The sequence below is a fragment of the Morone saxatilis genome, unplaced genomic scaffold (genome assembly GCF_004916995.1).
Source record: "Morone saxatilis isolate NCDOM2014 unplaced genomic scaffold, NCSU_SB_2.0 Contig2, whole genome shotgun sequence".
In the NCBI taxonomy this organism is placed as follows: domain Eukaryota; kingdom Metazoa; phylum Chordata; class Actinopteri; family Moronidae; genus Morone; species Morone saxatilis.
Window position 1 is genome coordinate 2,481,367 of NW_023339762.1, and position 21,439 is coordinate 2,502,805.

Sequence of the window (21,439 nt, forward strand, 5' to 3'; positions counted from 1 at the left end):
CTTGAAATTAACTGCTGTTCTGCTCACAAAAACCTTCTAAATAAAAAGACATGAAAGAGATAATAAAGTTTGTAAGGCAACATATTTTTGTAGGGATTATATCCTGGCAGAACTTTCATTTCTTCCTGAGGGTTGTCAGGTAACTCACAATAAGCAGAGTGATATAATGAGCAGACTGATGTGAAAATACTCAATTCGGAGAACGAAATAATGATAAAAGAGAAATTTTTACAACTACATTGTCACCATGACAGATTATCTTGCTCCAGCAATTTCCAAGGCTGTGGAATTTGATTTCCATAATATACAAAAATAATGGCTTCTTCTTTGGGTAGGAAAATGAGTGTTAATATCTCTAGTTATGCTTACAGCTTACAGACACCATCAGGAATAATAGAGTCGGAATGCTTGACACCATGCTGCTCTTTGTCTTTTGTGGCAAGTCAAGTCTCATGTTTTATGAAGGAAATTCTTAACTCAAGTTTCAGGTCCTTGTGAGTCATGCTGCCTTCAAATTGTACTTATGAGCTTGTGGTTACATGGGAAGATGTGTACACGAACTTTTGAATACCATAAAAGTTCATAAGGACCCTTCTAGCAAGCTGCCCATTTGAAGGCATGTCAACTAACAAGTCTCAAGTGGTGAATCTTGAATTAATTGCAAGTCGTTTAATCTCTGAATGCTGAAAGATGACAGGTATTCAAACATGCTCTTTTCATAGATTTTAATGGGGTTTAGGTAAGTTGCTTTAAAAATGTAATTACTCACTGAAAAAGTGCCTACATTACCTTTCTAATTACTCGACAGAAAAAGTAATGGTTTCTTGGCACAGTTAGCTCTGTTAAAAGTGCCTTTGAACAACTCCAAATCCTCTACACCCACGTCACATAATTATTTCACAGAAACAGAAAGTGAAACATTGTGGTTCAACAAGCATCCAGCCTATGTTTTTAACGTATTTACAGCTAGCAGTGACAGTAAAGCTGCAGGGTTTACAAATCCTCCAACTCTGAGCAAAATCAGTGATTCCAGGCTGAAGGCTTACCAGTAGCAAACATTAGCAAGCCGCAAACACTCAACATATAATTACATTAACTTTGGAGTTCCCAGAAGTCACATTACTTCTCTGGTGGAGGCTAGCCGCCTCCCACACCTCCAGTCCCTGTGCCAAGCTAATGGACCAGTCTGTGAAGTGAACACAAAGAGACCAAACAGATAATTCAACTCTCCATTAAATTCTCAGTAAGACAGCGAATAAGCTGACAAGCTGAGAAGCATTGATCTGTCCCCCCAAATGGACTTTCTAGATCTTACACCCCCCCACCATGCAGCCCCCTGTGTTGTTTTAACGCAGGTACATTTTTTATCTAAATCCCCACTTATTGAGATTAATAACTGTAATGTAATGACTGAATTTCAAATTGTAAAAAGCTAACCATGTTACTGTAACGCTTTGTTATATCTTCTAATATTAATAATATTAGTAATATTTTTATTTGTGATATTCTTTGTTCTCTGTTTTTGCACTACTTTGCCCTATTGCTGCTGTGTCAACCTGAATTTCTCCTAAGGGGGATAAATAAAGGAATATCTTATCTTATCTAATGCTTGGTCAATGCCAGGTCCAAACACAAAACCTTTTTTGGTGTCAAGTCTCAAATCCTAATTGTTGTGTCTTAAGCATTGACAGTATATATAATTGATAGAGCTTCAGAATATATATATATAAAATATAAGATAGGCTTTGAAAAGTGAAGCCAACATAGTGTCTTAAAATCTGCAGTTTCCTAACAAGTTTATGGTCTCAATCACTAGTTTAACATCTTCTTCCATACATTATGATGTTCATTTAGTAAATTATGGTCCAATTTAGAATAAAATAGACGATAAAGCTGCATATGCTTTTGGCCGTGGCTACCTTATGATTGACAGGTCATTCTCACTGAGTCGGTCCAGCTCAACGCACCAAACTCAGATCAAACTGAGTTAGTGCTGATCAAATACGAAGCTAGATTCTGTTACTGCGTTGACTATTTCTCGCTAGATGCTAACTAGTCTGTCCGTTTCTGCCCGGTGCTAAGCAGGAAGTGTACAGGCATATGATATTTACTTTGGGTCACTTCTCCCACATGTTGTGACACACACCCATAACTCTCTGCCAGTAGTTCCTGATGTGACACTGATCGGTCCATAACCATTGACACAGATCAGACACAAGCATAGCATAGCTTAAAGACTGGCAAGATGGATTCTTGTGTGATTTTGTAATTTCGCAAGTCCAGCTTTCTCACAAGGTTAGTTTTATGTGGCAAGAATGAGTCAAAAAGAGCTGTGAGAGTTAACCAAACAAAGCTGCAGTCCGTAAAACCAAAACAATGAACTGAAAGATGGTAAAAAAGCTCTGAGGACTGAGGGAAACTGCAGAGTCTGATTATAATTCTCTCAGGGTTTGTCATATGTGGTCTCACATACAAGTCGTCATCTAATCCATTATTATTATTTTTTTTTTTTAAAGATATATTGACTATAGCTGCTTTAAAATGAATTGAGTCATGTTTGGGGGAAAAATGCCTTATACATTTCGAGCATCCTGCTAGATAGTCAGGGAGGAAAATCTAAGAGATGTGAAGGTAAATACCGGACTCTTAAGGCCACAGCACAGACATTGGGTACAGAGCAAAACTAATATGCTGCCACAAGCTATTTGCAGATCATTTAATGGATATTGCATGTACTTTTGAACTGTTAAAAGACAGACCTGTTCATTAAATAGCTCCAGACAAGGTTGCCACTACATGGGTTAACTTCTGTGCGTTACCAGAAAAATATCATCTTGTTCCTTATCGACATATTTTTTAAATTGCAAAATGTTGTGGCAGCTTGGATTTACCTACAGCAGACTCCAAAATCTAAACAGAGAAATGGTTCTGTGATCCTACACATGTACACATTCCCTCACCTCCAAATACACACACACACACACACACACACACACATACCCTCACTCACATATTTGGTGGGTACATGGCTGCCCTCCTGGCACAGAGCCATAGCCATGTAACATAAGCAGGAGTTGAGAAAGAGACAAACGTCTGACCCTCCTCTGTCTGCCAGGCAGTCTGACGCTGTAGACTGTTCTTACTGTGCTGCTCAGACAAAGGAGTTAATATGAAAGTAAACACTTACAGTCCCCTTATTGTCACTGCTCATTCTCCCACTGACCTGCTCTCCCTTTCACAGATAGACAAAACAGACAACACACAAGGTCAAACAAGACAGGCGTTAGGATTTGTGGACAGCCTACTGGTGACCAGCTAATGTTGTTTTGTACTTTGTTTTTGTCATTATCAGGCTTAACTGAAGACACATGAGGAGTGAAGGAACAAAACATTAATTTTTAATAGATAAATAAGTAAAACAGGAGCTGAGAGCTATACAGGCTGAGATTATTATCCCAGGATAAAAGACCACAAACATATTTTAGCTGCCAGTGTGTGAATAAAGCCATTGAATAAGTCACAGACCCTGGGCAATGGCCATAAAAATTAACACACAAAATTGAAAAGAAGAAAATGTGTTTAGGCATATGATATTTACTTTGGATCACTTTGACTCCACTTAGTCCAATAAAAATGCTCACTTTTCCACTAAAAGAGGACTGACATCTTGCGGCTGCACACACACACACACACAAACAAGTCATGCAAAGATTTATACACATGTATGATTACACACTGGACACACTAAGCTCAATTGACATGCACACATATGTAAATGTGTCAGTGTGTGCATGATTTACTAGTCCAATTGTGGTGGAGATGTTTCGACATACTTGGTGGTTTTTCCTCTTTCACAGCAGTAATGGCGGGATGGAGGGGGGAGATCTACCAAACACAGAGCTTTTTATTATTCTGCAGAAACAGCTGACGGTTTCTGATTTAAGAATTGCAATTTCATATATAACTTCAGGTCATATTAAGTTGCTGCTCCTTCCTCAGGCTAATGTACAATTGGCCATATTTTTTCCAAAGTCATGAAAAACAGAGAGTCAATCTTGTCTGGAAGAGAATCAGACCTCAGTCTTTTTGTCTTTTGTTCTCTCGTCGTTCTTGTTTTCCATGTATTTGTTGTTTTTCCTGCCACATTAGTTTAACACCTTAGATTTTCTGAAGAAGAGAACGTCAGAGGTTTTCCGACATCAAAGGGTCTTAAACATTACCAGCAGAGGAACACAACCAACATGGAGTCTCACACAGAACAATGAAATACCAAAATACTGAACTAATGCTTAGTTTTAAATCTGTTTTAGAACTGAAAATACAGTGAACGCTGTAGTGATGTTGTACAAGTGAACAAACAACTTGTATTAATATCTTTCTCTCTTTTCTCTCTCTCTCTCTCTCTCTCTCTCCCCTCAGGTCCATTTAAAGGCTCCTATGATCTTGAATGGGGTGTGTGTGATCTGGAGAGGCTGGATCGACCTACAGAGGCTGGATGGGATGGGATTCTTGGAGTATGATGAGGAGAGGGCGCAGGTAACACAAACCATGCGTACAGTACAGACAGTCATGGGGAGTGCTACTGCATATGTGCCAAAAGTTGTATGACCGAACCCTTGAGTGGCTCCAAAGGGAGAGATGAATTGCCTTATGTGATGTCACTTGAGTCAGCATCGGTTGGGTTGGAAGACTTTCTGATTTCTGTCAACAGTTACAGTTGTGATGTTATGGAAATGTTGGAAAACAATAAAAGCTTTGGTCATAAACTATATATATAATAATAAACAATAGACACAGCTACATGTGATAGTATACACACCCAGAAAATGTACAGTCTGTGCAATATGTTCGACTGGATTGTCAGTTGTCAAGTTTCAGTGTGGGTAATGTAAGCGCCAGGTTTTGTCAATGCATGCAGAGATGCAAAGATGATATCTCCGGTTCTGCTGGTTTAAGTTTAATTTTTAAAAAACCTTTCGATTGTGAATCTGACTATGTTAAAGCAGTGCAATGCTAAATCTTTTAGAGTTCTCTTTTGAACAATATTTACAATATGTCTCTTTTGCCATTCGGACTTTTGTATCACACAGTGGGTAGAAAACTGAACTCACTCTCAGTCTCTATCTGTCCGTGTGTGTGTGTGTGTGTGCAGCATGAGGATGCTTTGGCGCAGGCAGCGTTCGAAGAGGCTCGCCGCAGAACCAGAGACTTTGAAGACAGAGACCGATCACACAGAGAGGATCTTGAGGTGAGAGGGCCCCGTAGGTGTTGTTCATAGAGGACTGATGCTGGTGGACTGTTACTGCACAGTGTCGCTCCAACTGTAACAGGACAAATCTGCTTCCTCTTTAGCCCAATCTTAGCCTCGTGAAGCCAGCCTAAATGTCATAAATTCTGATTCTAGTCTGGAAAACACCTGGGAGTCAACTATGAGTACTCTCTGTGTACTGTGGTTTACAGATTAAACATTTTGTGACTTTCCACCCTCCTGGTTCTTATCAGCCTCTACTTGAAGAGTAATTTAACACCATACTGAAATGCATCGTTTCACTTCTGTTTTGTTGCACCTCTGACCACAATCATCTTCATTGCTGGGTGTGGTCAGGAGTGGGCTCTGTTGTACCTTTAAGCACGCCCAAAAGTGATGATTCAGTGGCCACACCCTCAGTACAGTTCTGCATGAGCGAAAACTTTTGTAAAGTAACCACTGTGAATAAAAAGTGAAGAGAACCTGCATGACCTCAAATGTATGATTTAATTAAAAGAATTTATGAATTTATGACATTTCCAGAACAAATGGGTTTTTTTTCCAGTTTGAAAATGGGAAGCAAAGACAGTGGACATTTGTTTAAATGAGTCCTCCCTCGGCAGACCACAATAAGCAATGTGAAATTTCAATGTTTGTGGGCTGGCTTTGCAAGGCTAGACTTACCCAACTGGAAATTTGCAATTATTTTTTTCAGATTTACAAATTCATAGATGTTACCCAAGCATCATCAAAACTGCTTGTTGATAGTACGGTTTGCATTGCTTGCAGATCATTATTTGGTATTCTAAAATGACAAATGTCAAAGCAAAATTAAGAATAAACTTTTAGCAAATGTACCTTAATTTGATCTACATTTCCCATATTGTCCATATTGATTGGTGTTTAGAGAAGACTGAACAGCATTTTATTAAAGCCACAGAGTCAAATTTCCAGTAGGGCTTTCTTTGCTTAGCGCTTGGGGTGGCTTAGGGTTGTGTGATGTGTGGTTGTGTGCTTTAACTATTCAGAAAAAATCTAAATCGTATTGTTACAGTTTGAATCATAGGTTTAGTGCATGATCAGTTAGACCATAAATCTAATCTGATAATTAATTTGATTTGATAATATTTAACTATTGAATGACTGATTCAGTTTTGTCAGGTTTCCCGAAAGCCTCCGAAGGGAAAGTAGTTCATCTACTTTGTGCTACAGGTCACAGAAAAACAACTTAAATTTGATTAACCGAAATAACATCATATATATAACATATAATTTGCGTTTTGTTTGTTGAATTATCATCGTGTACAAATTTGTGCTGCCACAAGGACTTACATGTACACAAATTCAGATTCATAAGTGTATACAGTGTCCGCTTAAATTTTTAAATCGTCCCAAATGTTTTTAATTACTTGAGACAAACTCACTTTCCCAGCAAGGCTTTGGGGAGATCAATGGCATCCTTCCTAAGTTGACGCCCTACGAATGAACCCCAAATTGTTTATTTTTTAGGACCCTGTGGTTTCTAAAATCTGGGACTGATGACACACAGACAGACAGCCAGCAGAAAAGAACAGGGTCTGTGTCCTTCATTTCTCACCATCTATCACACTGTCATGCACTAAACCACCCTGTGTGTGTGCATGTGTGTGTGTCCACCTGTTTCATTTATGTACGTGCATTCTTGTGTGTGTCCATTGTCTTCTGTGTGTTTGCATTGTCCCGTATGTGTGTGTTTTTGTTGGTGTGCGTGAATGAATGTGCATGCACTTCTAATGAGTTGTATGACTATAGTATGTGCTCCTGCTTGTTTAATGCTTGTGTGGCGTGAGAGACAGCGAGATGAGAGCATTTCATGGCTAGTTTTCACAATGACACACACACACACACACATACTCATCAAGACCTACCACAGCTTTGCAGCACATGGTCCTGCAGAAATTAGGGAGAAAGGGAAGGCAGGAACTCAGCACATGAAGGGGGGGACGTACAGATGAGGAGAACAGAAAGACAGGAAAGAAAAAAGAAAGAGGCATTTATTGAAAGTCATCTTTCATCTGACTGATCTCATGTTTATTCCCTGAGGCTCTCTGAGAAAAAGGAAACCTTGTGTCTCCTGCTGAATCAATATAAGTACCATCACTAGCCCCTGAAAAAAGCATACACTCTGTAAAAAGTAATTTGATTTAGCTCTGAGAAGGATTTTGATCCAGATTTGGCATCAAAAAGTCATCGGTTCAGACATCTTTTGGACATGTGTAAAATCAGTGGCTATTCTCTAACTTCTGCCAGTAGATTTGCTGTGAATACCCACAACAAGGTAAAGTAAGTAGGAAGGTCAAGTAAATATAATCATTTTGGGAAATTAAATTAGTATTAGATGAGAACATTTTTACTATTCTTGTGTCTGTGAAGTGAAGTTAGAGCCTTTATTCTAGCTTAGCTTAGCACAAAGACTGGAAACAGGGTTTAACCTTGCCTGATTCCAACAGCATTCATTGAAGGTGCTTTTTGTTTTTGGTGAATGATGAACTAAACATCTCTATTTTGGGACTAATGAACAAGAATGTCAGCGTTGCAAACTCCCGCGAGAAAAATCTGTCTACCAGCTAGTCTGCAGCTCACTAATAACACGTTATATCTGCACACAAGCAGAATTACAAGTTGTAGTTTTAAACTGTAACTACTGGTGACCTGCGGTATCTGCCGGGAAACCTCATGGCTGTGGGCAGATTTTTAACCCTAAGCTAACCGTCTACTGGCTGTTGTGCCATCCTTACTAACAAACAAATACGAAAGTGGAATCAATCTCCACATCCAAACCTTCAAGCCAATGAATGGTGGTATTTCCCAAAACAAATCCTTTAGGAATAAGCAGAAAAGGCAGAGCTGTTGTTTTGGTGTGTGTTGTTTGTATTGCTAAATGCAGAGGGCACTTTCGCACAGTAATTTTTTTGTTGTTCCTTTAGCTGCAAATTAAAGTTTCTCCTGACCCTCAAAAACTAGTTTTCCCCTCCGCCACTATAAGCAAGTGCCCTTTTCATCAAACACATTTCTTTGCATCCAGTTCACTCCCCGACCGTTTTGATGAATGCACAGAATCAAAACCCCAAAGAAACAGCAATCATTTTTTGTTTCTGCAGTGTGAACAGTTTTCTGGCTGGAGTAATTATGTACCAAACAAAATATGTTTTAATCCAAGCCATAGCTCTGATTATCTCACACCAGAATGTGTGTGCAATGTTTTTACCATCATTTGTTGGGAAATCCTCACTGATAAGGATTCGAGACTAGGCAGCTCTCCCTAGACATAATTTCAAAATTTAAGAAAATTATTGAAATGCTTTCTCTCCCACGCCTAAAGTAGGACCAAACATGGGTCACTTTCAGAGTTTTGGGTAACTGATTTGACAAGATTAATAAAAAATATAAGTTCTCTATGGGGACATCATCAGTTGAAATGCCATACATTTTAAAATATCTCACTAGATATCTCAGTAATTGAATGCTTAACAATCAATTTTTGTCCTTGTTCATAAACTGAGGCTCTAGACATATTGAGTATGTAAGACCACAGCGGGTCTCTGACTTTACACATACTTTCTGGAGAGATGCTTTGTAGGCTTGATTTTTAGTGCTTGTTTATTATCCTGTTATGTGCAGTGCAGTAGTGACCTCTATAGAGTGTAGGCAGGGAGCAGAGAAAGAGAAGTGAGTAAACTAATGTTGGATGTGGGAGAATCTAGGTGGAGTTAATATTTTTATAAAGTTAAACAAGCCATTGAAATTTAGTTTCAGAACACAGTGTCCACATGAAATAGATTTAAGCTGGTTAGAGAGAGCAGTCACAGTGGGGTCCTGCAGATCTGCTCCGAGCAGTTTCTTTGGGTGTGACTAAGGACCTTTACTGAATAGCTGCACAGATTCAGCCACAGCATTTCTGTGGTCTGAACTCCTCTTCTCCTTCTCTCTCTCTTTCTCTCTAACTCTCTCTGGTTAGCTGGTGATCTATTTATCTCTCTGTCCCGTCTATACTTCGTGTAATTCAAAGGCGCAGTTAACTTCTTCTGTGGACCGGATAGAAAAAAGGACGTGCCATACAGCAGTGTAGGCGTGCATTTTTCATGCTTGCATTGTGTATGAATGATGGTTCACTGCACAAATATCACTCTACCAACAAAATGAAATGTTTAAAAAATGCTATTTAAACAACATTTCAGTATAATTTACATATCTGGAGCATTCACAAGACCTTGACCATTATCTTCAAAATTTTACAGCCAAAATCTCAACCTGAGTAAACATCTGTTAAGCATTACTTAAACCATAAACATCCCAGTCACACCCAGAATATGGAGGATTTTAAAGGGTATCAGTAGCGCTATATAAGTATGAGACTTACTTATCTGGTAATTGTCTATGATAAATAAAAATTTAATTTAAAAAAACTTTTGGGGAAAATTATGCCACTACAACTTAAATCTTATTTCTTTTATTGGGTTTGAGTAAGTTACAGTTTTACATTATATTATATTTATATTATAGTGCAGCTCAGCTGAAAAACCCCTGATGTCTTTGTTTCACTGCTGTGCTCACTGAATATGAAGCTGTTTCTCTTTCAATTCCTGAAGCTTTATCATTTTGGCAGATACAACATTTTTCATCCCAAAGCACTGATATTCCAGTCATTCAAGGTCAGAAGGCACCCGTCAGGATGATGGATGGAGAAGCAATAGATTGAGAAGAAATGCGCCTTTTAACTCCACACACACACACACACACACACACACACACACTTCTCAAAGTGCTCAGCAGAAAGACATTTGGTGGTGAATGATGACCTGGCACTGAAAGCATTAATATATCATTAGTATTGATCGCCATCAGCCCCCCTGCTTTGACTTACATACACACAAATACGCAGTCAGATACTGTACGGGCACATATGTGCACAAACTCGCAGATACAGCAAATCTACTCTACGTTTGTCACCACACACACATACATACACACACTTCTCCAGTATTGAGTTGTGGTTAAGCTGCCTACAGTGGCCCCAGCAGGCTCCCATCTGTGTGTGGATCAATACAGAAGCTCTCCTGCCCTTATGATTAGCAAAGACCACTCCCTTCTACAAAGACAAACACGCTACACGGCACCAAATGGCCGTGCTGCAGCAGCGACAGTGCTAAGTGAAAATTTGTTGTGTTATCCATGTGGATCATGTGAATGTATTTTACACCACTCCGACCTCAAAATAGCATGTTATGATATTGGAGGATGTAAACAGACAAACAGGCAACCAAGTGTTTGCTAAAAGGAGTGCACTTGATGGATAGGACATCTGCTTTTCCTTTTTTCTCTGATTTTAATTTATCACACTCTGTTTCTGTTGAGCCATTGCAAGGGGGTAGGGGCACATGATCAGAGATCAGAAAAATGTGAAGTGAAACTGAAGTTGAATAGGCCTTTCTCACAGCGGACATTTTTGTCAACTTGTCAAACACAGGTGTAGCTGCTCACGTGATCAACTGCTGCTGGGGAGAACTGTTCATGTTATCAGTGCCACCTGTGCCTCTTCCTGCCACGACAAGTCAGAATATCAGCTCTCTGTGAATCAGGTTCATCAGGGAATGATAAAGACAAAAGAGCGCTCAAAATGTATTGAGATATCAAAACAATATGTGAAGTACAAAGTGGACACATTTGACAGGAAAGAAGCAAAAAGCTGGAGATGCTCATTAAACAAACCTGTCAGTCAAATCAGAAATATAACACTCATCTAGCAGCCGCTACAAACGACCCCTTGTATACACAAGTAATCATGTGACCCATTGTTAATATAAAAATACTCATTATAGCAGCTCTGGCTTAATTTTGCAACTAAAACTCTTTGGTTTGGGAAAGATTGTGATCATAATGGTTATAAGAGGTCACCATTATTAGACCTTTCTTACAGCAGCCCTTTTGATGTGAATTAGTAGCATAAACACAGGTGTTACCAATGATATTAATTAGGTTTCTGTTCCATTTAGTGTAGCCGAGTCTGTTTGACCTGAATTGAACAAAGCATTAATTAGTACCACTGATAAGACCTGTGTTTACCCTACTACTCATGTAAATGCTGCTGCTGTGAAAAAAAGGCATATTGTCTGATATAGACATGTCCATCCACCATCTTGATCTCCACATTCGTACTTTTTGCCTCGCTACAGTAACATCACACTGCTTCTCGCTCTGGCATTGGCTGTGAACATGCTGCAGAATCATCCGATAAGTCCAAGGTAGACTGGGCTGACACACACACACCAGCACATGCAGTGTGTCTCTGTGTTGAACAATTAAAAGTAGAGTTTATTGTGATTGAAAATCAAGTCGTTGTAACTGAGCCACACGTGGGTATCTCATAGCAGACGTTCTGATAAAGCAGCAAAAGGCTTTCCAGAGGAGGCAGACAGGAACTGGAGTCAGTCTGGCTGCGAGGGGTCAAAATGGTAGTATGACATACTGTATGTGTGTGTGCATGTGACTGTGTGTATGTTGCTATTATGGTGAGTCATTGAGATGACACAAGCTACATTCCAGTTGAACTAAGCAACCCCTTTACTATCTCTGTCTGCATTTCTGTCTGCTCTGCTCTCTGCCTCACCTCTCCCCACACTTTGTCACCTCCCCTCTCCGTTCACCCCTCTTCGTTCGCCCTCCCAGCTTCCCTCGGCTATCACTTAAGTGTAAACATGTAACCACAAGTATTTTTTACAGCAGGAGCAGGTCATACCACGGGCTCCCAAACACACACTCACACACACTGCAACCAGTCATGAAATATATTTAAAAGTCTTGTCATGCTGATGGCTTCTAATGATGACCTAATGATCCACTTGGTGTGTGTGTGTGTGTGTGTTTATGTGTGTGTGTTTATCTGTGTCAGGCAGCCTGCGTGTCTGCCAATTTATCTGTCTGTCTGTCTGTCTGTCTGTCTTTATGCCTGTCCGTCTGCCAGCTACCTTCACTAAAATATCAACATCAGTAAAGTGTATTAACAGCAGCACTTAGTGTTGTTATGATAGAGAGTGGCTCCCCCTAGTGACAATTTGTACAACTACAACTTCTTTTTGATGGGTCCCACATCAGCCTGGAGTTGTAGAAGAGGTTTTTCATCCCACAGGAACCCTAACTCCTAGTTAGTTACCTTCCAAACCCTCGGAGGTAACATTTTATTTTATCTCACCATTTATGAGCAGGTAATAAACAAAAGATAAATGGTTTATAACACACCACAGTGTTGTTGTAAGCAGATATAAGGCCATTTTTAAGTGTTTACTTTGTCAACAATTTTAACCGCTCCTGTAAGGATTCTCAACTGGTGTATGAACAGTAGATGCTTCATAACACAGTATATTATACTCAAATGTGTCTTTATAATATAATTATAGAATATTATATATTGCACTTTATTGCACTATTCTTGCAATACTGTAATGTTGAAGTTGCCCATCTATGAGATGACAATACCAGCAGTGACCCCAAGCCAATTTGGTCTGATATATATGATTACTCTCATACAGTGCAAACATGAACTGTTCATACATGAGCTATGGATGCTTCATAGGATGAGTTATACTATATACAAAGACATTAATTAACACTTCCACCACAATTGTTCTTAAAGTTGTTTATCACTTCAGTGTTAAATAGTGTGTTGTGCCATATATTAATTGTTTATGTACTGCTTATAAAGGTTTTAAGTTGAAAAGTGTTATCCAATCAGTAAACAAACCAGGCATATCATGAAACCTTACTGTTACTGATGTTGAGAATGGTGAAATGTTTACACCAGTATGTCTTTATCTTGATACTTGAAAAACTGTACTTAATTTGTTTCTTTCTCTCTGATCCCTTTCTTGCTATCCCTCACATGCCCTGCTTCCTGTCTCCTCATCTGTCTCCTTTCATTCTCTCCTCTCCTCCACTCTTTTCTCCCCCCTATTTCATCCCTCCATCCCTCTCTCTCCCCAGTCCAGACGACAGCAGGACCCCAGCCCTGGCTCAAACATGGCCAACGCTGATGTGGAACACAAGATGCGCTGAGGAGGACGAGGATGAGGAAGTGGTGGGAGGAGGAAGAAGAGAAAACCAGGGCTGGCTGTCTACTCACTTTCAATGCAATCAAAAAAAAATGTCAACTGAAACTACAATTGTAGAGCAATTGTTCACCAGTATTTCCTAACAGGTTTGATATGATCGTTTTCACACGCCAAACATTTTTTGAGATATTTAAATGTAAAAGACAATAAACGTCCTAAATTGATTGAATTGAAAGTGATGCAAGCCCTAGAAAAGAAGGATTACAACGAATAAGGACACAACAGACCTGGGCAAAAAGTAGTTGAATATATTTAAATACAGAGGAAGGAACGTGAGCAGTTGATTTAGCATTATATTGCAAATGTGACACACATCCAGAGTTGAAGTTATATAAGAGATCAAGTCATTCAATAACGTTGATATTTTTTGTCCAGGTCTCAAAGGATTTGGTGGATCAGGGTAGTTTCAAAAGTACCAAAAGTATATTTTCTATCAATACAAGATGGTCAAAATAGAGAGGTTAAAGATGTCATTAAGGAGGACAGACAGAACCTAGTAGGAGCAGTGAAAAGAGAGATTGATCTGATTCAGGGTCAGAGGTCAGGGCTTATTGATCAGGATTACCAGTAGAGCATGCATTAAAAGTGAGGAGTTGACCATTTGTGAAAAAAAGAGAAAGGATTCGGCATTGTTCCATGTTGTGCAACACTTCACATTTGTGAACATGCCTGTGTTAACCCCCACTATGCCTTGCTCACTTCCTGAAACCTGCTGTTTTCTTTGACCAAAGTTCACTTTGCTGGAAAGGGAGGGAGGGGGGAGGAAAGGGGGGATGAAAGAAGGGGAAACTAAAAGAAGGAGAAACTGAGTCGCATTTAAAGAGTGGGCAGGTGGGAAGAGAGCATCCAAAGAGAATAATGCAAGGTCGTGGGGTTAAGAAGTGTTTGCTGTACTATGATAATCACAGTCTCTTTAAAACATGCCCTGACTATAGAATCACAGGTTATGTAGCAACAACCTCGAGGCAGGACAGCTAACAAACAAAACTGCTACACACTCTACTATCTTTGGCTCTGGAAGTGTGTGTAAGTGTGTGTGGGTGTGTGTGGGGGGGTAATTTCAAATGTCCTTTGTCTTCTGAGGGGTTTTTGCACTATGTGATACAATCAGTCTTGCTCCCCACATGGCTTTTCTTTATATGCATGAAACAAAACACAGGCCTACCTATGTTCTTTATTGTTCCCTATGCAGCCTATTTATCGCGAGAGCACTCTCTTTACAGCGCTTTGACAAGGAATAACTGGGTGATTCAAGGTTATTTCACCAAATGACAGAGCACAAAAGCATCTTTTATTTAGTCGCCATATGTTTGTGTCCTAATGAGAAACTTGAGCAGATGTGCTCTTGTTATCAGCTCACATGCTGCTGTGGTGTCATGAAAAAATGAACTCCTATGTTGTGCATGAAGGTAGTGACCCTACTTTTTGGCGCTTGTCCTTTAGAATCTGTGCACACCTGAACCAAAAATTAAGTGCTTTGCGTTTTCATAGCCACAGGGTCATCGTAACATAGCAGCACTGTCCAGTGAAAACTATGTAGCTTTAAATTTTTTAGAAAAACTGAAGGATGAAGTGTTCCTTTATGGGTTCAGAAGAATGTCCTACTTGGTAAGATAAATAAACCATTTAAAAAGCCATCGGATTATCTGAATTATGCATTGTCGCAAAGCTGAAAACAGATTTTTTTCTTAGCTTGTGACCTTTTGGAGATATGTGGATTTCACTGGACAGCAATGATAGGTGACATTATATGCTACTATTCAGATGGATATCAGCCATGACAATCTCTTCAAAAACACACGTGTCACAAGTCACGTCAATCAATATTATTAATTTATCAGCTCAGATCATAGACTCCAGTTTAGTTACAATCTATCTATTGATCACCCAGATATTCCTCATCATTAAAGGACTGCCGATATGCAGTCTTAATACTATTCCCTGTCCTGTTACAGCACTAGTGTAGTGAAATGCTATGTTTTGTTACTTTCTCGTTTTGTTTGTGTGAAAGTCATGATGTTTACTTTTTATATTACTTCTCACCTCTGTATATGTATTCGTTTTTGTTCATCTTTCAGCTTTGTTATGAACTAGTGGTAGCAGCGGTAGGTTATTTTATGTAAAGTTAAAAACTGCAAAATGCCTCCAGAAATCTGGGAGTTTTGAGGACTTTTGTTGCTCTTGTTTTTCATTGTTTCATGTGTTCCTTTTATTAATGTTATTTTTATTTTTTGTAAGGAAATCCACTTCCTGGGTTAAATACATTGAATGTGGATTGACTCGACTCCTGTTTAGGCGATATAAATGTTTTTATATTGTGCAACTAGAAGCTCATTTCATTTTTTGTTTTGTTTTACATTTAGTGCACTCAACGGTTTTATTATAACTATTATAACCAAGAAAAATCTTTTGTTTATTTGTGTTTTACTCAGTCTGACTTATTAAGAAGAGAAGAATTTTAAAAAACTGGTGATTTTTTTTTTCCATTGAGAGCCATGTGTTTGTAACATTTTAAAAGAGTAAAGAAATGTTCTTGCCAAAATTTAATGGTTGACATTAAAATAAAGAAGTGAATTAAAAGCTCAGACTTGATGACAGGACCCTGGTCTGACAGGCTACAGGGAGGTTATACAATTTTAAAAGAACTAAAAGGAACTGCTATAGCTGCAATGCAACACATTTGTCAAGTTTTCTACAGCCTCATTAACAAAAACCCACAATAGGCTCAGGGTGCAACGAAAAACAATGCAGGATTTGGACATTTGGATACTACATGGAAGGACTTAATTGGGTTGACCTAAGGTCAGAAAATGTACTTTCTCGTTGGCAGGCATTGTTCATTTTCTCCTACAGAGATTTGGGAGACTGGGGAGAAAAGCTTACATGTTTCCCTTTTTCTCAGAGCACACTGATCCTGCAAAGTCAGCTGGCCTTGTGACTCGGTGCTTAATTAGTTCAAGAATGTGGAAAAAATACTTTCTGTCTGAGGGCACCTTCAGTGTGATACGTGTTGGATTTTTGTGACTGAGTTTGATAGTGTTATGTTGAAAGGTCCAGCAGATGCGACACAGTAGTGAAGTGGCATTAAAGACTTTGGATGAGGAGGTGAAGTGGGGTGGGGGGACAGAGGAAGGCACTAGAACATGAGGGAGTATAAAGCGGGTTATGGTATATACATGTTGGTGAAAGTTGTCATATTCACAGGAACTTACAGTGGTTGTTATGTTTCTATGAAGCTGAGTCATTCTTCACTTGCATCCAGTGTGGAAAAAGTTTAGGGACCCCAAAAATACAGAGCAGGAAGTTTTAGCTTTGATTCAAGCAGTGTAGGTGGTGGTGCAAGCTGCTTTTTCAAAATAAGATCAGTGGGAACTGACAGAGTGTTGGGTAGGAACCAATATGAGAGGTGAGATGTAGGTGGACAGTCAGAGAAAGTACAGTTTGGAATGATGTAGCCCATGCTTTCTGTAGGTTTTTGGAAATCTGTAAGTCATGAATTAATTGGTTATGCCGGTACTAGAGCTAGACAAGAACCGATCAAGCTGTTTCTCAGATAAATCTTAGAAACAGCACCACCCGTGTGTGGTCTCATGCAATCTGCCATATCTGTAGAAACTGGCGCAACTCTTGGTCAACCTAAAAAATCTATGTGTATGGATTTACAGTGTACTCAGGTTAAGAATCAGTGAGGGGTTGCTTAGAAGTGACAAGTCAAATTTAGGAAGTTACCACAGCGTACCACCCCGTCCCCATCACACCCACACAGTGTATCAATGTACCATTATTTACAATGGTTAGCCATGTAAACAACTTAGTTGATACTCCATCACTCATTTTTCTTAATGCAGGCATTAAGGCAAAAAAAAAGAATAAATCAGAACCATTTTCTTTCTCTCTTTTTTTTTTTTTACCTAAACTGTTCTTTCGTTTAAGTTATTTATACTTTGGTTTTATTTAGAGATCCAAAGAAGAACTCTGTGATATTTAGTGGCTTGTACACACTCCCCAAGTTCCTCCTTGTGTGATCTGTCTTTCCCTCCGTTTTAGCGTTGAGCTTGTCCTCTCAGAGGAATCTGAAATATAAGATATTAAATTTAAAATGTTGGATGTTTTTCATAATAAACATGTATGAATTCTTGCATTTCTTTCCTTTCTTTACAGTGAGACTTTACTGTAATTAAAGACCCTACTCACCTCCGACCACACCGGTGTTTTCACTTTGCCTGACCTCCTGTTAGCGTGGAACAACTTTTACAATTCTTATGACGTTGCCTTTATAATTCTTACAACGTCGACGTCAGCAGTCTAATCAGCCAGAATAAGTGCAAACACCTGTGTGAGTATGCGGGGTCAACAGGCCGTTTTCACAGCTGACATTCTGACTCGTCAAACATTGGCTCCCAGTAAGCCAGGACAGTGAGACAGTGAGACAGTGAGACAGCAAGCACAACCAGGACCCTGAAACTGAAGCAGTTAAATGGAATTCAGTCATCATTTGTTTTCCTATGTACACCTGAGCTTTCCATACTGTGACAAGTGTCAGAGGCATTAACATATTAAATCAAAATTTCTGGAATAGACAGTACAATTTTTTTGTTCAGGTAAGGAAATTGAAACTAGATTACAGTGAAGAAATAATCCCCAATAAAACTGTTGACATTTCTGTCTTTTGGATTATCCTTGGTGGACATTGCATGAGTTTCTGGAGAGAGATGCTTCAAGCGCCACAAATGAACTCCTATTTGCCAGCATTGTTTTGGGTTGGTGGCAGACCTTTCAGAGACAGATAGTATCTCAAAATCTGGAAAAATGAAATCCAAACTATCTGCATGGCTAGATACTGCTGTGTGAACTGACCTGTTAAGGTGATTATTAAAGCCGTCACTGGAGAAGCTAGTCTGTGAATTTGCAAATTCAGAAATCCAGCAAAATAAAAACTAAACTAAGCTGCATGATACAGAAATACAAAATAGTCCATTTGTGTTAATATGGTTGTAGTCTTACTGGCAGTAAGTAGCCTAATCCGTAATAATAGACAGTGAAGTGTTTAAGGACACCATTAATTTCACAGAGAGAACACTAACATATATTTATACATTAATGTATTTTTTTTTTTTTAAACCTAGCCACTAACCCTTGAACTCAAAGAAGCTCAAAGATATGTGGTCTGTTTTTGTTTGTTTGTGTTTTTACTGTTACTTTTTGTTTCAAAAAATGTTATGTAGAAAACGATGACGTTATATCAGGATAGGATAAAATCATGAAACATGTGAAACATCCTTCCAGGTATAAAGGTATCGGCTATTATGAACATATAAAGGGAACTGTATAATTAAAAAAAAATAAAGTTGAATTCAAACAAATTAGACTAAATAGGCCTATAGTATGCCTAGCTAACAAAACTAAAATAAAGGTCTCTCTGTCCTCACTACAGTAGTAAAGTTAAAGTAAAGAGTTGCTTAATGCTGTCAAACTATCGGGATCCTGTGTGTCAGCTGACCAAGACGTCATCACGTCAACCGAGAACGTGCGTCGGACACAGGAAGTTGAATGATCAGCTGATCCCGCTGGCTGTTGTTGATGCCTGAAGTTGCTGTTGTTTGGACACTGTGTTGCTCTTATCTGCTCCTGACATTGAAGACGCATTAACCCCGATAAAGGGACACGGTGGGCATTTACCGGCTGTCGAGCGTATGCGTAACAAGGGAAGCGTCTCACAGCGAGGACTCTGAATTTGCGCACTAGCGGCAGAAGAGCTAGCTCCAAAAGCTCGAACCATCGGCAGAAAAGAAGAAAGACAAACAGCCGAACACAGGCGACGGCTTTGGCGTGCTTTCTTTGTTTATGTCGTGCCAGTCCGAACCGCTACATCGCTTTTCTTTGTCTTGAACTGAGGTTGTTTTTTTCCTGCACGTACGTTATTTATATTTATACTTCGGTTACCATTACGCGGAGGGCAGCTAGCTCGTCAGCTAACGTTAGCTACCGCCGCGCAGAGAAACAGTGTTGTTGTGAAGCTTTGAAGCTTTCGTAACCGGCCGACGGTGGCACATACCGACCGCTCACAGCGACAGGAGCCGGCTCTGTGTGCGTGTTTGTCCCCGGTGCTCTGTCGGTCTGTGGGAGACACAGGACACAACACTGGAGCCGAACAAGTTGATGTTGTCTCGTTAAACCGAAGACGTGTGAGCCAGTTTGACTCATCTGTTTGTTTGTCCCTGACTTCGAATCGACTGAATTCATTAGTTTTTTTTATCCTCATCGATTTAAGAGCACACGAACAAGCGATCGGTTCACTGACAGCTGGCCTTGTACGTTTTTAGGTTGGCTGGCAGGTTGCGTAATTTGTTTGCGAGCAAGCTGTCAGCCCTCGCTGTGTAACTTGTTAAACTGTTATTTAAAACCTATGTATGTCTGTGAGCCTTAGGTGATCCGTGTGTTCAGCCTTAGGTAGAGTTGTGGATGTCGTTGTAGGTATTTAATCCATTTTATCTGGTACCGCTTTAATGTGTAGAACATATGACATGTGATAAAGTGGCCACTCTTGACTGCGATCCACTGGTTGAGAAGCTGTTCGAGGCTCACACTCGTGAGTTTGGTCGCTTTAGAAAAAGAAGTAGATAGAGTTATGAATTAAAGTAGCCCTCTGAAAGTGTTGTGATCAGGGAGAGACAGGCGAACAGAAAGGGTCCCTCAGAGGGTCCCATTGTGTCTTGAGGTGAGCTGCCCCCAACTACTTGCCAATGCTGGATCTGGAGGTGGTGCCTGAGAGATCACTAGGAAATGAGCAATGGGAATTCGCCTTAGGTGGGTTTCACGACAACCTTTTCAGCTTATAAGAACAGAACTTACACTGATAGAGACTACAAGCCTTTCATTAATGGTTGAAGCTACATTTACAATGATTTTCACTGGCATGTTATTGTTCACTGTTAGTGGCTGAGGCTCTGTAAGAAATGCTGTTGCTTCTCTTCATTTGTGTGTGTGTGTGTGTGTGTGTGTGTGTGTGTGTTTAGGGATGCCATTGGCCCAGGCCATCTCTATTCTGCAGAAACACTGCCGCATTATCAAAAACGTCCAGGTGCTATACAGTGAACAGGTAAGCTGGCCAAATGACTGTCCTCCTTATGTGCTCTGTGCCACTCCCACACACGTAAATGTTAATAAGCTTGTTCAAGAATCCTGTTTTAGGCAGCAGTTCATGGTTTGCATGTTTTTCTGTGTGGCAGGTTGCAGTCTGGATATTAATATTGTTTTCTGTATTGGCTTGTCACAGATAAATCTTTTTGAGATTTTGAGAATAGAGATATAGATAAAGTGTTGCCGTTACATAATTTGTCCACCAGAGAGCCCTGAGATTTAGTTTCCAAACATAAAGTGTCCCGCTCAGCACTTACTTAAAAAGGTCTTAATCAGAAAAATGTGTTTATGTTACGTGTGTATAAAATGAATATAGGCTGATATATCGGTATCTGATTTTTGAAAACCCAGACATGCGCTGCATAAATCCACTATCAGTCGGGCTGTATTGAAATTCTTTCCCCAGGTTCAGTAGCTATAAATAAAGTCAGGGAGCGCTGTTGTTTTTAAAGCACCATGAATCTTAGATTCCAGATTTATTTGAGAAGAACTGGAAGCAGTTGTTCATGTTAACATAAATAACACCAAATAAAACTAGCATATCACATTTTCTGTCTTGTTTGAAATATATGTGCAGTGTGTGCCTTGTTTCTCTTAAATTCGCCGGCTGATTCTCGTTGTCTCCATATCCGTTCACGATGACACATCCCGTCGCCTCTCTGTTAATGAACTTGTTTGTTTATCTCCCCTCCAGACGCCACTCAGCCATGACCTCATACTGAATTTGACTCAGGATGGGATTAAACTGCTGTTTGATGCCACAAACCAGAGACTCAAGGTGAATATTGTTGTTCATGTTTAGGGGTTAGCTGGTGGCTTGATGTGATAGAAAGACTGTCAGTGGGCAGCAGAACCAGTGGTGGGCACTGAGACTCCAGTTCAAAGAGACTTAAAGGTCCAGTGTGTA

General features: G+C 39.6%; 2 protein-coding genes across 6 annotated transcripts in view; both read left to right on the forward strand.

Annotated features, from left to right (window-relative positions):
- Nucleotides 1-17,528, forward strand: part of cbfb (core-binding factor subunit beta) — a 26,717-nt gene extending 9,189 nt beyond the window's left edge. Inside the window, exons 4-7 of one of the 4 annotated variants that reach the window (XM_035665076.1) lie at nt 4,420-4,536; nt 5,153-5,248; nt 6,758-6,823; nt 13,265-17,528. In XM_035665076.1, coding sequence (XP_035520969.1) covers nt 4,420-4,536; nt 5,153-5,248; nt 6,758-6,787 — 243 coding nt within the window. In that variant the 3' untranslated portion in view covers nt 6,788-6,823; nt 13,265-17,528. The remainder of the gene's footprint in view (nt 1-4,419; nt 4,537-5,152; nt 5,249-6,757; nt 6,824-13,264) is intronic. The other 3 variants (XM_035665077.1, XM_035665074.1, XM_035665075.1) reach the window with 3 other exon arrangements.
- Nucleotides 17,529-18,931: 1,403 nt separating this feature from the next.
- Nucleotides 18,932-21,439, forward strand: part of cunh16orf70 (chromosome unknown C16orf70 homolog) — an 11,228-nt gene continuing 8,720 nt past the window's right edge. For both annotated transcript variants that reach the window (XM_035664515.1, XM_035664516.1), the window contains exons 1-3: nt 18,932-20,199; nt 20,409-20,491; nt 21,227-21,310. In XM_035664515.1, the coding sequence (XP_035520408.1) occupies nt 20,136-20,199; nt 20,409-20,491; nt 21,227-21,310 (231 nt within the window). In that variant the 5' untranslated portion in view covers nt 18,932-20,135. The remainder of the gene's footprint in view (nt 20,200-20,408; nt 20,492-21,226; nt 21,311-21,439) is intronic.